The sequence below is a fragment of the Homalodisca vitripennis genome, unplaced genomic scaffold, assembly GCF_021130785.1.
Source record: "Homalodisca vitripennis isolate AUS2020 unplaced genomic scaffold, UT_GWSS_2.1 ScUCBcl_3457;HRSCAF=9002, whole genome shotgun sequence".
Taxonomy (NCBI): domain Eukaryota; kingdom Metazoa; phylum Arthropoda; class Insecta; order Hemiptera; family Cicadellidae; genus Homalodisca; species Homalodisca vitripennis.
This window is the reverse complement of record NW_025779572.1, coordinates 7,251-25,343: the sequence shown is the minus strand read 5'-3', so window position 1 is coordinate 25,343 and position 18,093 is coordinate 7,251. Positions and strand designations below refer to the sequence as shown.

Sequence of the window (18,093 nt, the reverse complement as noted above, 5' to 3'; positions counted from 1 at the left end):
AGTGATATAACGTTATTCCATTGCACATAATTTTTCATTTATTCATAGAAAAGTTGCAGAATAATATTAAGCCTCACTCACTCTTTAATGTAGACTCAGTAATATTTGTATAATAAAATTGATAAGAATATAGCAAAACATACTGTACAACAACAGTATACATATTAGTATGACTGAAGAGTTACTTGTATAAAATGGCGAGTAATCTGCTGTAAAAATTAACGTAGTCTTGCTGGTCCAAAGTTACAACCCCGAATACTCTGATGTGTAATCACAAGAGAAATCCATAACATAATTATACGCACCCGAGAGGGGACCTAGGCCTACACACCAGGCTTTGCAAATGGACAATGAGAAAAAATTTAGCATAAATTGTTTGAATTAGAAAAATACTGAAGTAGATCAAACAGAAAAACAAAAAAAATAAATAAAGGAAAATGAATTACGTTTAACTACTTCATGTAACAGATATAGCCGTTTACTTAGATCGAAATTTCCAGTTATAAGTTCTTACATAAGGAAATGTAATGATAAAAACAATGTATCTCTTTTTGATAAGTAAATGGCAATGAAAGTAAAGTAAAGTAAAACAAATCCACAAGTGAGATAGGGATGTTATGGATACACACACAGAGGTACTCTATACATTAAACCTAGTAGAGTCTAAGTAGTCTAGTTACTTTTTGACATATGGTCTACCATAATCAGACTAATAATGAAGTTTTGTAACCTAAAAAAATTAATGACAAATAAAAGTCATTTAAAAATAAACAACTTTCTTACGATACTTACTTAAAGGAGAATTTTTTATAATTCCATCATAAATGTCTTATTGCTTTGTAAAGATTTATTTAGAAACACCTCATATCATAGTTTTGTCTCTTCTGCGGTTTTAAAACAAAGTTCATCGAAAGAACGTATCAGCTATGAAGACGTGCATTCTTAATTACAAGCACAGATATAAGTGTCTATCTTTTAATGTAAGAGTGGACTCCCTAGTTTCAATCAGTCGCCGAAGAGCTCACGCGTGAGGTAGCGGAGTGGGAGTGGTTTCATTTGGTGGGGGAGAAAGACGCCATTTTTAGTAGTCACCATGCCGTGGACTGGCGAGCATCGTGGTTTTGTAGTCGAAACGTTCTTTAAAGATAAGGATAGTGTGGTGGCGACCCAGCGTGCATTTCGTAGACGGTTTGGTTTGAATCGTCATGATAGTGTTTCTGATGCTAAAACCATAAGGAAATTGATTAAAAGTGTACGGGCAACAGGATCTGCACTGCCTAGAAAACCAGTCGGACAACCAAAGAGTGTGAGGACACCAGAGAACATAATAGCGGTGAGAGCGTCTATTGAACAATCTCCATCGCGCTCTGCGCGGAAACATGCTGCTGCTCTTGGAATGTCGGCCAGAACGGTGAGGCGAATTTTACACTCAGACCTTCATTTACACCCGTATAAGATGATGGTTGTTCAAGAATTGATGCCAGCAGATTTTGTTAAACGTACAGATGCTTGCAATGCAATACTGGCTTCTTTACAACCCGGCACTATTCTGTGGTCTAGTGATGAGGCACATTTTCACCTCTCGGGCACAGTAAATAAGCAAAAATTTCGTTACTGGGCAGCTGAAAACCCACGAACTCTTCATCAAAAACCTCTTCATTCACCAAAAGTGACTGTGTGGTGTTGCTGTGTCATCCATAGGCATAATTGGCCCCTACTTTTTTTGAATCGGAAGGTGCAACCGTTACTGTGAACGCTGTACGCTATTGTGAGATGTTGGAGAACTTTTTCTTCTCCAGAATTGAAGAGTATGGTGAGGAAAATAATATGGGAAGCCTTTTGGTTTGAACAGGATGGTGCCACGGCTCATACTGCCCGTCGCTCTCGCCATCTTCTGCAAGAACGGTTTCCCGGCCGCTTGGTCTCATTACGAGGGGATGTTTCATGGCCCCCTCGCTCACCGGAATCTAAGCCCATGCGATTATTTTGTTTGGGGTTACCTAAAATCTGAGGTTTACAAAGTTCGACCAAGGAACTTGGAAGCCCTTAAGGAAGCAATTGTTGATGTTATCGCTGGAATAACGCCAGATATGCTGCGTAGAGTTTTTGAAAACTTCATTGAACGGCTGAATATGTGCATCGCTCGTCAAGGTCGTCACCTGGACGATATCATTTTTAAAACTTAATAAAAATTAATGGCATTGTATGTAGATTTCAGAAATAAAAAGCTTTTGTAATAATCTTGTATGGTTTTTATACAGTTAACCGATCGAATCAGGGAGTCCACTCTGCCCCACCCTTTACTTTTTAGTTTTCCATCTTTCTGAGCTATTTAAATTCCCTGTAAGGAACTTCAGCTTGTTTATCAATCACATTACTATCAGATGTGCTACAAATTAGTTAGGTAAAATGCTAATATTCCGTCAGGGCTAGTCAGATTTAATAAAATAATTATTTTTTAGTAACGTTTCACTATAAATAATTATTATTCCGAACAAGCAAATTATTTTCTTTAAATTTTGTTGTTTTAAATGAGATAACATGCCTGCATTTTTTATGGATGTAGGTTTCACACATTTGTGTTTGTGGTATAAAATTTTGTTGTGATTGGGAAATACATCGGAGAGAATAAGACATCGACATTCTTTGCTCAATATGGTTTGACTGAAAATTCATAACCCGAAGTGGGATGAAACAGACTTCATAAACAGCAATAAGAATTTTTCAAACGTACATGTACTAAAGAATTATATGTAGAACTAACACTTCTATGTTAACCTTCTGTTGAAGTTAGGCTACTTAGGTTATCAATATAGGAATAGAACTATATAAGTAACCTAAACAAATTGTGACATTAAAAAAAACTCAGCCATTACATTTTGTACTAATATCACGGATTTAAGATCCAAAACAAAACATAAATGCCAACTGTGTTAGTCCTTGATTTTAGAGCTGTTTCGAAAAACAATTTTTATGCATTAATATTATTTTATCTGGCAATTAGAAACTTAAAACGCATGTTCAATGTGCGCACGAAAACTTGTCAACACCTCGTAAAAAGAAACATGAGAGCCGGACAGTAGGTCCCGGTTCGAGACTAAACCCTGTGTCCGCCTCTTAAGAAGTAGATAAGCAATGCCTCGACAGTTTATGACATGGACAGTCCGTTTAACTTCAACCCTTAACCCCCCTCCTCCACTGACCAGCTGTGTGCAGCATGTGTGTATAGTGGTCTTGGTTCAGTGCTGTGTTATCGTTTCGCTTTATTCTCTGCAGGCTGGAATGTTAAATTATTTGTTTCATGATGTAAAGAGTATTCTGTTCAAGTTTTGTCTTATGCGAGTTCATTGCCACACATTTTAATACTAAATGTTTACGTGCATGTTTAATATTAGGTTATAAGATTTTTTGACAGTTTGATACCAATCTTGAAACGAAAGGAAAACTTGGATCTAATTATTTTAAGGACTTTAATTTAGAGGATCTTTGCCAATACAAAGTCATAGTATTTGTTGAGTTAGAAAATGATGAGTTCTTAAATAACTATTGCCACATTATTGTTATTATATATAAATATTTATAGAGTTTTAAAATTCTTAACGCACTTTATTTATCCTTCTCAACAACCAGAATAGATTTTGTACTTTAAGACTTGTTGAAATAAAACAAAGCTAATACTACTTAAACCTCCTCATGGTGTATGAAATTGATAACTTTGAATTGTGTGTATCACTTATTCTGATACCATCATTCACATGTATTAATACGCCAGAAATGGATTTTGATACTTGTACGTCACATCATGAACCGTGAAACAACCTTCACGATGTTGCATGCAAAATTGCATATCTATTGCTCATTTTATTGGGCTACATGCATTATAATGTATCACACGATAAAATGTTAAATGATAAAACTCAATCAATTAAACATTAATTTATTATAAAACTTTCTAGCTCCAATCATGTTTGCCAACATAAAATCTTCCCGAACTTACAGCTAAATCCAATATAGTGAGCAAAATATACAATTAGTGAACTCGATGATGCCCATTCAGAAATGGAGCTTCATGGTGGTTTAAGTATATAGGTCAATTCGCTCGGGATCCATCTTGTGGACAGACAGACAAAAATAAAATTTTACCAATCTCTCAGTGGCACGTTTTGTTTTCAACAAAAATGAAGAATTATTACTGAAATAGACTATTATTGCAATGCTGACAGTCAAACGCACGCTAAAAAACCTTTTAATGACGTTAATTTGTTTTCAACAATAACTAACTCTGCCTATCTGCAGTTGGATCAAGAGATTGGATTTATAGAGGATAATGAGGCGATTAATTTTCATGGATACTCTAATGAGTTTGCGGATGAATTGAAGAATGATAATGGGTTTCTGAGCTACTTTCATCTCATTTGATTTATTTCTATTGTTTCATAAACACTCCTTTTTACACAGTGGACAGCGTATCAATGTTTAAATAACCTTACAATTTAATCTGAACAAATTTAAAAACTTTGTTTTATTCACATATAAGGTTCAGTTGACGAACCATTTTCTCGCTCCTATCTGTATTTAAAACAGTATTTGTAAATATAAATTGTGTACCTCATACAAAATAAAAGGGTTTAAAACTTTATGGTATTAATAAATGTTTAGTGATGTTTTCGAATAAGAGGAAATTGGTGCCAATTTTAATGAAAATATTACACGCACAATATAGCAAACGAGCCTGAATTTATTCTTCCTTTTTCACTTGTCACAGTGGATGATCATCTCATTTTTGAAACCTCTCGTTACATAAATCCTTCTTTTAGGTATTAAGGCGAAAAATACTAGTGGAATATGCAGCTAATAAGTATCCTGCATATGACCGCTGTAGTCAGTATATTTAAACGCTTCCCGATATATTCATAAGCGAATCGTTCAAGATTGCAAATGAAAAACTTTCTCGAGTATTTTTATTTAATCAGTGTCACTACTTAAGGTGATATTGACATTTTCAGGACGGCAGGGCAATGATTGCCTAAGCTGAAGTTGAGTATCTATTAAAATAGAGTATTGAATCAATAGGGGCCCTGACACTTTGGTTAGAGTGGGTGATAAAGTCAGTGAAGGTCTAGTTGCTATCTAACATCATTCAGAGAAATATCAAGAGATTCTTTATCTTTTCACAGGCTATCAAATTCTCTCCACCCTGCATACTTCTACTATTGGGTTCTGTGTGTAGAACCATTCACTTACCAACATTGAGTCAGTCCATTGATAACAGACCTTTCGACGATTCAATCAGTCTAAATTCAGCTGATGAATGGCTGTTTCCATTTGCAAACACTCATAAGATATATACGGTTGGGAAATATCTGCATATAAATGAGCAGTGCAAACCTTTTTAGAACACTGAAAATAGATGTGAAAAAGTTGTACAGAGTTCGTCTCAGGCCTTGCAGAACACCTCTTTTCCTTAGCAACTGTCTAGATATTTCACTGCGAGCGTGGTGAATCCAATAATTTAAATAAGACTTCACCCAATCGACTACGTTATTATTGAAACTATAGTAATGCATTTTTGCAAACAAAATATCACAGTATATTCAGACAAAAAGTTTAGAATAATCCAGTGATATTAGAGAAATTATATTATATAAATAATCTAATAAATAAACATGAATCGCTAATGTTGCTAAGCCATATATCGATAACGACTAAACCGATTTGGATAAAAAAATTATATTATAAACAAAGCTATGAGTCTTTGCACTTGCAGTACTCAAAACCGGTTGGTTTCCTTGACAATGCGATACTACGTGACATTAATGTCACTTAAGAAGAAACTCGAATTTTAGAATACTAACATGCCTCAACTAGCTATTCTTTCCCGGACTAAACAATTAGACTTCTGTCACGTAACATTTATATAATCGTGTACTTTGAAATGTTTTGCTTGGTTTCAAGGATTTTCCAATCTTCCCCCTATACCGAAAGCACAAGTGCCGAAAGCAGAGATTTTTTTATTTCAAAAGTCTATTGAAGTTTACCTATTGTATCTTCTCTGAGCGGGGATAAAAATCAAAATAAACATCGTGTACCAGAGATAGTTACTTTAAAATCTAAGCAGGTTCTCGAAACCTACATATATTAATTTCTTGGTGCAAACAATATAAGCTCAACTGTGGAACTTTAAATAAATTAGGCCGTATGCGAATTTAAACGGCAGGAATTGATACATATTGAACGCAGTAACTTTTCAGTCTTAGGTAAGAAGGTATATTTTCTTTCATCGGGTTTAAAAAGCCATCTCTACTATAATACTTAAAATGTAATCAGACCAAAATTAAAGCTAAAAGAGCCGAAAGTTGGCGTTTTTTATTGATTAAATAGTCCGAAATTTATATGTAATATTTTGTATCAAGGCAGAGGGCAGGAAGAATCAACTGTCCGTAAATGTAATTTATCAAACCAGAAATGCATAAACCTAAAAGCGCATTACTTACAATTGGTAATTACGTTTAACATACAGGTATTTAGTCTCTCAGCCACTGATACTGAAAATAATATTTACCTGATATATTTCTACTTCTGTTTAAAGAACATCTAAGGCTTCGACCATATTACATCATAAATACTCTCACTAAGAAGACTACGTCATTCAATTTGGAGAATTGCGTACGAAACGGCGGGTAACTGCTAGTTATAAATAATATAAATATAAGGAAAATATTTCCTATAAGGAACATGAACTGAAGAGAAGTTGTTACCATGGTAAGAACAAAAAGTATGTTATTAAAAATAATATTAAACATGTGGCCTAATAAATAATGTGGAATAACTTGTTATCTGAAAGTTTTAATTCAGGAAAATCTATATATATATATATATCTTATATATATAAAAATCTTGAGTCACGATGTATGTTGCCAATAAACTCCAAAACGACTGAACCAATTTCAATCAAATTTCACATGTATCCGTAATTTAGTCTAACTTAGAAGATAGGATAGTTATTATCTGAATTATTCGCTTATGTCGTGAATATAAACGAATAAAATTAAGAAAAGTTTTCAAAGCGCCCTGCACATTATAACCTGCAATTACGAGATATATACGTATATTAAACAGTGAAACACTATTTGAAGGCGCTAAGTTATGATGTATAATTGTCTAAACTAAATTTTTGGTTGAACTTAAAGGTTGAGTGGTAGACCACTTTGTAATAAAATACATTATGCATGTACAATACATTTTTGACATATTTTCTTGATCGTGACATCAAGGTAAAATCTACATCGGGGTTGGAAATATAATTTACTTCAACCAGAAATGCTCATACGCGGGCAAAACTTACGAAAAGCGTGCGAAGCCGCGGGAAACAGCTAGTATATATATATATATATATATAAAATGCGAATGTTTGTTTGTATGTTCCGTTATAACTCTGGAACCAATGCACGAAACATCGTGAAATTTTATACAGTGATTCTAAACCTTCCTGGGAGTAACATAGGCATACATTTAGAACTAGAAAAAAGTTTTAATAAAATAAGTTAACAAAAATTTAAATAAAAATAATAAAATTATTTGCTGGAAGTAACATAGGCATATTTTTAGGGAGACGCACGCACGCACGCACGCACGCACGCACGCGCGCACACACACACACACACACACACACACACACACACACACACACACATACACACACAATTATTAAAATCTGTCATTGGTACATAGTTCCACGACTTGATTCATTGTAAAGATGAAAGGTATAGAATACATAATAATAATTATGAAATTGATAAAAATCTATTTTCAAATTATCAAGCAGTAAAGATATTAATTTTGCAAAAGATTATTGAAATGCGCAGCGAAGCGCGCCGGGTCCGCTAGTATTTAAATAATTCTTAAACATGCTTAACATTTATATTTTATAGTTTTTATTAGTATGTTATACGATGGAATGCGTTTCGAAATTATTATAAAAAATTTAACTGAACCATCACACCTTTTCCCATGTGGCATGAAAAGTGATTCCCTTCACGAAAAAGTCAAGCAAACAATATTTTCTTTCTTCAGAGATTGCAGGAAAATGAGATATCAACAAACAAGAGAACATGTAAATAGTGTCTTTTCTGCTTCCCAACATAAAGAAGTTCTTTATACAAAATGATATATTGTTGTAATAATATAGTAGTCCAATACTTTATAATATTTTTTATTTTAACTCAATCATTTAATATTTATTATGGCATGTATGGACAAATATACAACTCTGGACTGACCGGCATATATATCACACTCTTAATAGTAAATAATATATAGGAAATTTTATATATTTTATAGGAAATGTATATTAACATTGAAAATAATAACACCTTTGATCATAACGGCTTGATATGATCTATACATCCTGACTAACGCGCAAAAACCCAAGTAGATTCTTGAAATATATTTTCAACAACATATTTATACTGAACATTAACAATTAGTGGCAGCAGGATCACAAATGTCACTTTAAGCGACAAACTTGAACATGGAATTGTTAAAACAAGTAGTTTTTAAGATTGATATTTTTTCTTGAAACAAAATATTGGTGATAAATCCTTACAATATATACCAAATATCTAAACATCATGTGTAGCATAGAGGATTACAGAATCCTTCGGTAATTTGCCATAATTTAGTGATACGAGAAATCAGTATTCAAGATCTGCAATGTAATCTCTTCCTCGGATGGTTAGGCTTACTTAACTAACTAAAATGTCTAAAATCATTTCGTACGCAAATTAAACAGAGCACAAAAACGTGTTTTGACACACGTAAGTCAGAAATATGTAGTTTTTGTGTAAAAGTCAATATAACTACCACTAAGACAAGCACTCAGTAAAAAAACAATAATTATAATAATAATTACATATATACAATTTAGCTCAAACTACACTTCGGAAACGATACTTAGTTATCTAGACTAGTTAATATACAAACCATTTATTAGAAAACATGAAATCTTCCAGCTCTACTGTTCAGTTGTTATAGCTGAAAGAGTAGCGCTGGAGTATAGTGATCAGTGGATATTGTGGTAATTATACATAAAAATAAGACATTTTATAAAGAATACTGGAGTTTGTAATCTTGATATAGTTTATATAAACATATGTTTGATGATTTATTTAACAATCAATTTGGTCACGTTTTTGAGTGGAATATTTAGATCTATTTGGTTTTAAAAAAGTTTAATCGAGTATTACTAATCTAAAAATTATATTTATGGTTTTAAAATTTAAAATTGTTTAAAATATTGACTGATTTAAAATTATTAATCTTCTCCTTTTGTAGTCAATGAAAACAGTTTATTTTTTTAAATAAATTCTGCAACAAAAGGGATTATGTATAAGTAATTTTTATTAAAATATACATAAAATTTTTTTTAAATAATTTTTATTTAAAATTAGGTTATAAAATTCTCAATTTCGTTGCATCGCCAAGCATAGTAATGTTTTCTAGTGATGTATATAAACTATGGACAGTAAATTTGAAATGTGAGAAAGTGTAATGCGTTTATGTACTTTTATTATTAATTGATGTTTAAAACTATTTTGAAATAAAATCATACAGTATGTATAAGAGTGTCTAGTTGCATCTCCTACTTGCTCAAATAGGTAGTTTGTTTATGGTTTTCTGTTATATGATTTAACTTTGTAAATAACATAATAATAAATATATTTTAAATTTTTGCACACCTTACGGTTAATATAGTTTTTGTTTCACTATGCGGATTTGGCTAAATTAATCGATCTAATAGTATCTGAGTGTATTTAGAAACTTGCACGAGATGCGTAATGCCATTACAAAAGTTTAAAATTATTATTCCTTCAATTTTCATTGAGTTGTAAAAACGAGACTCGCCCTAACGTGTTGACTGGAGCATCTGCAGGATAAAATAAAATTGCGTTAAAGATCATTCATGTATTGGATCGCATTGTTGTGTTAGTGAATGGAAACCCATAATAAAGTACATATTTACTATGGTATAGTGTTTCATTCTACAAATCCTAAATAATTAATCGTGACCTCGACCACATAGCTACCAGTTTCAACATGACTATTCGACACAAATACATATCACATATATAAAGCGAAATCATATTATGTTTACCTTTGTAGCTTTGATGGAAGGGTTTAATTATCTATACCACAAGTGATGTATCATAGTGTTACAAACAATACATGACAACCGCACGTTGCGTGTTATGTTGCGGTCACATGAACCTTCATTAGCAGCAGCTGTTCTCTTTGTCCTCTGACATAGCTTTAGCAGATTGTCGTTAAGCCTTTACCTTTTAATAGTCTGACATAACCTCACCAGTTCTTTGACAAGATTTGTGTTACCTCCTCTCGGTCGTGCTGTTTTAATGGTCTTTGGGTTCAATATTTCTTCAAGTACAGACGATGAGTTCTTATAAATATATAATGTATCAATAGTCAATCAATATATGTAAGGGTTTTTTTAAATCCGTAAAGTTATTTTTACCATTCATAAAATAGTATACAATAAACAAAAATAGGAGTACGCCACACCACGCGGCGCGTACCAGGCTTCGCCGAAGTTGCATGCAAAATTCTAAATTTTTAGATAATTTCATTTTCGAAAAAGTCTTGAGGACAGATGAACAGCCAGTGATTTCGTAGAGAAAAAATTATACAAAAATTACGCCTTACTAATTTTGATGGAAATGAAATATCAAGCAAACATTTACAGTCTTTGAATGATTTCTTTCTAGAGATATCTTACCACACGATACATCCATACACGATGGTTCTTAGATGAACACGAAACGTACACGACAAGAAAAATATTCTGGTTTTGTATGTCCATTCAATTAAAAATTTACGTTTCCTACAAAGCCCTATTTTCTCAAAAATGTTTAGTAAATTGGCATATAATATGCTCGCCTTATTACAACTCATACGGTGCATACAGTGAATACATAAAGTTAGTTTTGCCCTATACCGGAAATCTCTGAGCTGTTAATAATTTGAAAATAAAACATTAAATCAGTCATAACCACTTAATTACACTGGACTTAGATTCAATAATCCACCACAAACTACACAAACAGTTGTAGCCCCACTTTCTGATTGTTGGTGCAGCAGCTGACGCCTCAGGTCAGACTCAGGTGCTCAGTTGTAGGTTCAGAAAGTTCTTTTATTACTTTAAACTGTACGGCTGCTATTGTTGTTAACTGAAATACTTCAAAGGAAAAATAAAACTCCTTCAGGCCATTATGTGACCAAAATTGTTCTATAATTTTGCTCTATGTAAACTAGATTCATCCAGCTTTCATATACTCTTAATAAACTTCATTATTTCAATAATTTTGTTGGTTTTACATAAAAATACAACATTAGAGGAAATAACTTCATGTAATTGAACCTAACCTTATGAATTAAATTTATCTGAATCAATTTCTCGGACTTAGTAGAAGACAAGGTAACTTTATAGTCTCGTGACAGTTCAATACTTTTAACAGCGCCAGAATATCAAGCTTTATAAGGTCTTTACATTAACGCAGGGTAACGTGGTGACAACAAAATGAAACGAAAGTGGGTTTTTCATATTATTAGTTTATTGTAGATGAACTCAAAATCGTATTGTTACTCCGCATTTTAGTGCTACAAATCAGTGATCTGTTTGATAATTTATGTTTCATTGTTAACTCATTTTTAAGAATTGGTAATTAAAACGGCCTAATTTTGACTGATAGTTCACTTATCGTATGATCGAATATGATCTATGAAGCCTCTATTAATTTCCTTTTAAAGAAATTAAGTTCTAAATGTTCACGTTGGTTTCATCCTAATTCATATGATGGTCTTCGAACTGACAATAATGTGGTTTGTCCGAATAAACACCAACTTTATTCAGTTTTCAACTATAATCTCAAATTTCCTAACAACAATATAAGTGCGAAAGTCCCTTTGTTTATTTATTTTGCTTTCACTCAAACTATTCTATCGATTGTAATGAAACTTTAATTGGACATTTTTACAGTCCCAGGGATGAATACAAGCCAATTCTTGTTTCGAAAGTCCCTCTGGGCTACTCCGCACTGGCCTTTAAAGTCGCGAAAAATGCCATCTTGGTCATTGGTCTTAAAGGTGTGAAATATTAATTAAGACAAAGCAGTGTAGTATAACTTTTACCAAACATTTAAACACTATTATGAAACACAAATTAGGTGTCTTTTGACGAAACTAGGCTTTTAAGAGCTGTGTAACTTAACTATATATTTATTTTTATCATCGGGAAAGAAGCAAAATCATATACGCAACAAAAAAATACTAAGATCTTAGTAAATTAAAAAGACCGTAAATATAAACTTTTTGACGTATTTTCTTGATCGTGGCAACAAAGCAATCTTAACATTGGCGTCGGAAATAAATTCCCTTGAACCAGAAGCGCTCATACAGTTGTAAAACCTACGAAACCGCGTACAAAGCCGGGAGTAACAGCTAGTAAAAATATGCATATTTACGCTATGTCCGGTTTCAAATCGACACAATATTTTACAAAAAAAAAACTAGAAAATACAGTGAGTTCCGATCTAATACATATGAGATCCAAGCTGCGTCCATTTCATGTTTATCAGTGTTATTTTAATAAAAAAACGTACGTGTAGCATAGAGATGGTACATACGAGCAAATAAATCTAAAAGAAAAAATTTTGTTAACTACTAGAGTAAACAAAAGTACGAAGAAAACAATTTTAAGATTACATTAAAGTAGGAACTAAAAGGACTTAGGCAATTTCAATGAAAAGTTTACGTTTCAATGAGTCGACTTTACCAGTAAAAGTTACTAAATTTTTTGTACAGATCAGGTGTTTTCAGTTCAGATAAACATATGTTTTCTCGCAAACAGAGCTAATGTAACCAAACGTAAACATGTTTTTTTTCTAAATTACAAGTTAAGTAAACGATTTATAGTTAGTAACAAATTCTAGTAGATCAATTAACTGTCTCATTAATTAGGCCTATATTAAGTACATTTTGATTACTGGTACATAATATAATGGAGATTACAGATAAAAATCAAAATCAAATTCCGGAAGACGCTTCACAAGGGAATATTCCAAATGTACGTATTTAGAACTTATTTTTTATATCTAAGATATGCTTTATAACTAAGATATGCTTTATGACTAAGATATGCCTTATGACTAAGATATACTCTACTATCTAGTATTGCAGCAGATATATGTATAAATCTGAGCAAGGAAGAATTTGAATAGCTTGTTTCATGTGTATGTGGAGGGTCATGATTTAACCTACGCAGTGTTTGAGTGTTGCGGTCTAAGTGGCTTGGGTGGTCAGAATCTGTTTCACCAAGAATTCAGGTTCAATATTATGTTAGTCTGTGTTTGTTCGTTCTTGAAAGTCTGTAAACTAAAATTTTTGGATGCCCAGTTGTTTATGTTCTACGAAGATGAGTTCTAACCCATAATTTTTCTCGTGTCACACAAAATCATTATTGAAGCCGTTGACACAATGTATTTGTAAAAAAGCCACCAACCTGCAATGACGTGTTGTTCTTTTATTTATTATTTTTGCAAGTGATTTTAAAATGATCCAATATTGAAATAAACAACTAATTTTATGATATTTCATGTAAACCCCGGTGTCCTCTGTTGACAAACGCACACTGTTTAGATACTCAATCAAATATGTCATGTATAGTACAGTTCTTTTACCTTCTTAAATGTCAATACAGAATGATTTTTAGATACTTATTTACTTACTGCCGGGTCGTAACAAATCTCAGTCGATTCTTTGCCTCGTCTATTCGTCTATTTTAGATACTTAATTATTAATATCTTTAATTCTTATTTTTTGTAGCCAGATACATTCCAAAATAACGGCACCAAAGATACAACCTATGCTAAGACCATGTTAAAGGAATTGCTGAGATTTGACGTTCATCATCGAACTGAAAAGGACTTACGGGAACATGTCTCTCGTCTTCACTGTTTGGTTAGAAAGGTATTGTGTCATCTCATAACTGTTATCACTATAATTGGCCCAAACTAATCAATATAATTGAATGCTTTTTTCACTATAATTGATCCATTTTGTTATCAAGGGGACGAGTACGCAAAAGACAATCCAATTACATGGGTACAACAGTTGTCGACACTTTAGTCACATAAGTGAATACAATCATAGCAAATACGCAAGGGTTTCATTATTATTTTGGTAGAAAATGAATTTTTTTCCACGATAAAGTCCTACCAAGTTTAATATTTTACGAACTATTGCATTTATTGAATATTAATATTTATTGATATTTAAAACGCAATATTTTTATTTACGAAATTCTTATTCGTATTTTAGTAAAATATTATCTGTATTTAAACATTTAATAAGCTGGTTTTTAACAAATCCTTGGCTTAAAAATGGAGTCAAATATAGTTTATTGGTAGTTCTATAACGATTGATTTATCTTTCGTTGAATATATTTCCCAATATATGTTTTTCTTACAATAGGTACTTATCTTGCAGGTGGTTTTATTGCTGCTAGAGAAAAAGTTCTCTTTGCAAAAAATTTGGAGGAACAACGAAACAGTACTTACTCTACAGGTAGTTAAGTCGTACATATCTTAGTTATTGTAAACTATTTAATTATAACATTCGAGTCAGGATACCTGTTGAAAACATAAGACACATGCCCAATTTAAATAACAAATATCTCGTTAAAAAGTCATTTAAGTAAGTGAATTTATAATTTCATTTGAATTCATGACTGTTGAATAAGTTAAATTCTATGAAGATGTTATCTACAATGTCTCAAATAACAAATGAGGAGCAAACATGGCCATAGTTTTAATTGTCAGTGAAGGAATATATAAAATTAAATAGAATTACATTTCAAAATTTCGGACTTTTGTAGCAATGGGCTCTAATTAGGAGTGATAGCGTTTAATTTTGATTTGCCTTCAAATTTGAAAAACCGAAAATCAAATACTATTCAATTTTTCACTGACATTCATAATCAAAACTGAAGGTAATTGAGATACTGTTTCGTTCTCAAATAAGTTTTTCATCTGTCCTCAACCTTATTTCCCAGTAAGACAGCACAGGGAGTCATACTTATTACTACAATATTTCAGTGATTTGGTGAATTAAGTTTTAATTAAAATCTAAATATTTACATTTATCGTTAGTGAACAATCGAATTGCAGTGCACCTCGCTGAAGAATCTAGTAGCTGTCACGAAGGACCTGTTGGCTTTGAGAAACACTGAAGTCGAACAACTCTGTAAAAATATACAAAATTATGGAGGAAAGAATTCATTTGGAAAAAATTAAGCAACAAAACATTCTTAATACTTTGTCTGAGTCTGCAAGGTAGGTATTCTAAATTGTAAGTAAAAAATAGTTATTACCAATTGGTTGTGTAATGAATATAGAATATTATACTTTGCCTTTTTGAGCTAAAATTAATAAGCGCTCTTCATTTTGCACTGACGCAATATTGTGAATTCAACAGTGATTTCTTTTGAATTATAGTATTTTAAATTTTTATTATTCTACTAGTAATAAAGTCTTTTGGGCCACAGTACTGCCTTAACTATAATTGACGCACTGGAATTAAATAATATTATATGATCATAACGAAATTTGGAATCTATGGTGCTTTAGGCTAGGATGGTCCATTTTCCTCGGGGAGACCTGATCTGTTGCTTCCAGTATTTTGTAGTGACGCTCAAGCTGTAAGCTAATCGGAATTTACTTCATTAATTTTCTCCTGGATGATATATTGATTTTAAGCCGTTCAGTCTAAAAACAATTGGCAGTAGGTTATATTCTTAGAATAAATAAAAGATGAAAGGAAATGGTTGTATTTAAAAACCACTCAAACAATGAAAGTATGCGTGACCTGTATACAAATAAAAATAGAGTCCATGTAATGTTTAAGCTATTTATATGTAAAACATTAAAGTGCTTCATTTCTCAGAATTGTTTTCCTCTGGCTGTTTAAGATTTCCCCTGTTTGTTTAAACTGACGTCTACTCTTCACTCGATTTTAGACACTCATTCTGCATTAGTTAGACTAACATTTGCAGATATTCCAGAGGGAGTACTTCAATAAAAATGTTGACCCTCTAATATGTACTCGTTTTCAGGTATACACATTAATGTTTTATACTATAATAAACGTTTTAAGACACATAAACCATAAGTATATAAGAGTAAATAAACAGTTACATGAATGTTATTGGTCACAGGTTGAATGAAGACATTAAGGCACAGTACCATTGTCAAATGGAGATGTTCAACGATCTGCGAGCAAGGTACGAGGAGAAAGTGGCGCTCCTGGTGGCCGAGAACACGCAACTGTCAAGTTTATTCGCGGAGCAGAACACTAACATGTTGGGAGGAAGGGAGAGGAGACATTGTGACAGTCCTGAAGAAAAAAGAGAGAGTGAGGAGTTATTTGATGTACTCGGCGAACGTAAACCAGACGAGATATCTACTGATGTAGCAAGACACTATAGGTGATAGAAAATCGTTATGTGAGATTCTGACTAATAAAGAAGAAAATGTAGTACCGAGAGATCCTAATATTGATAAAACCTTGTCCTGATGTTGTCACTGATGCAGTAACAGAGAAACAAAAGGGATATGGAGAGGGAGAAGTACAAGAAGGAGGAATAATGAAACTCAAGGGAGATAACGAGGAGAAGATTGCCACATCAGGACCAGAGATCATTCAATCTCAGGAATTTACAGAAAATGTTTTGTACAAGGAAATAGCAGAACAGACAGGGCAGGGGGAGGGGGAGACGTCTTGTCTTACAACTGATGTATGACATGTTTACAGTCATTATAAAAGCGTTTGTTGATTAAACACTAGATGTCTAATATCACACATTACTTCATTTTTTTATTTAATAAATGCCTGCTACAGTTTTAATTCTTAGGAGTGATAATTACCACTATTTTCTTCAATATATAAAACCTTATTCTATACAAACAATGTTAGCTGCGGCTTCGCACGCAATAGCTTATAGCAAACAAGGGTCATCGTGGGAATATCTTCTTAAAGGACATTCTAAACATTTTTGTGTTGGGTGATAGTCAGCGATAAATTTCTTGTGATTTATTCTAGACTTTCGTATGAAGGCCAGTGTTTTTTGGAAACTACTTGATTAGCAATTAAACTATTCAAACAACTCAGGTCAGCATTGAGATTTGGCAGATGCTAAAGATGAAGTTATTAGCTTTTCAATTAACATACTCATGACGTTATACATAATGGAAACTCTATGTTATTTTGAAACGGAAAATTGATCCGCGTTGATGCCTCGATAAAGAATATATAGGCTACACGTGCGCGGATATAAGTATATTTTGGGCCAGAAATGTACATCTATAGCCGTTGTAGTTTACCCGGTCTATGGTATTTCTGGTGCTACAGTTTAACTTTTCCAAAAGGTCTACTTCAGTAAAAAAAAAAACAACAACAAATACATATAACAGTCTACAATGAATTCAGACTGTAATGAAATTTTGATGATAACTTTGCCTGTATATAGATCTAATGATTTTATGCACAAAACTAATCATATTAAATATGCTTTACTCTAGTAAATATGACTGTATATTAAATAAATGTGTCTAAAACACAATGCCTTAATATGAACATACTTAAAATATGGAAAGAAATAAAATAGTAAATATTTGTTTTACGAGCAATAGCGGGGCAGTAATTAAAAACCGTAGCTTGAGGAGTTTTTATGACTGTTTTTATTGCTGTTCCCAAGTGTCATTACCTTCCGTTCCTGGGGAATAGAAATACATTTCAGTATATATTATCAGGGTAAAAAAATATTAATTTAGTGAATTCGTAATGCAGTGACATGTGATTTAGATTTATTTGTAAGAAATAGGTACCCAGAAAGTTTTCCCCGTCGTTTTGAAAAAACTTGATTTTATTGTGTCATCAAAACGTTTGTATACACCAAATGTGTAAACACTAAGTTACTGTAACCTCAGAAATACTACTTCATCACTGTTAGGTTAAATTTAACATTTC

At 32.5% G+C, this 18,093-nt stretch overlaps 2 protein-coding genes across 2 annotated transcripts; both read left to right on the top strand.

Moving 5' to 3' along the window:
- The first annotated feature begins 12,931 nt into the window (after nt 1-12,931).
- LOC124372549 lies at nt 12,932-14,658 on the top strand. The gene is made up of 3 exons (XM_046830948.1): nt 12,932-13,135; nt 13,894-14,037; nt 14,557-14,658. The coding sequence occupies exons 1-3, from the start codon at nt 13,070-13,072 to the stop codon at nt 14,656-14,658; spliced, it is 312 nt and encodes a 103-aa protein (XP_046686904.1). The 5' UTR covers nt 12,932-13,069.
- A 581-nt stretch (nt 14,659-15,239) lies between these two features.
- LOC124372548 lies at nt 15,240-16,918 on the top strand. Its single transcript, XM_046830947.1, has 2 exons — nt 15,240-15,401; nt 16,283-16,918. Exons 1-2 carry the CDS (start codon nt 15,331-15,333, stop codon nt 16,554-16,556), a joined length of 345 nt encoding a protein of 114 aa, XP_046686903.1. The 5' UTR covers nt 15,240-15,330; the 3' UTR covers nt 16,557-16,918.
- The last annotated feature ends 1,175 nt before the right edge of the window (nt 16,919-18,093 follow it).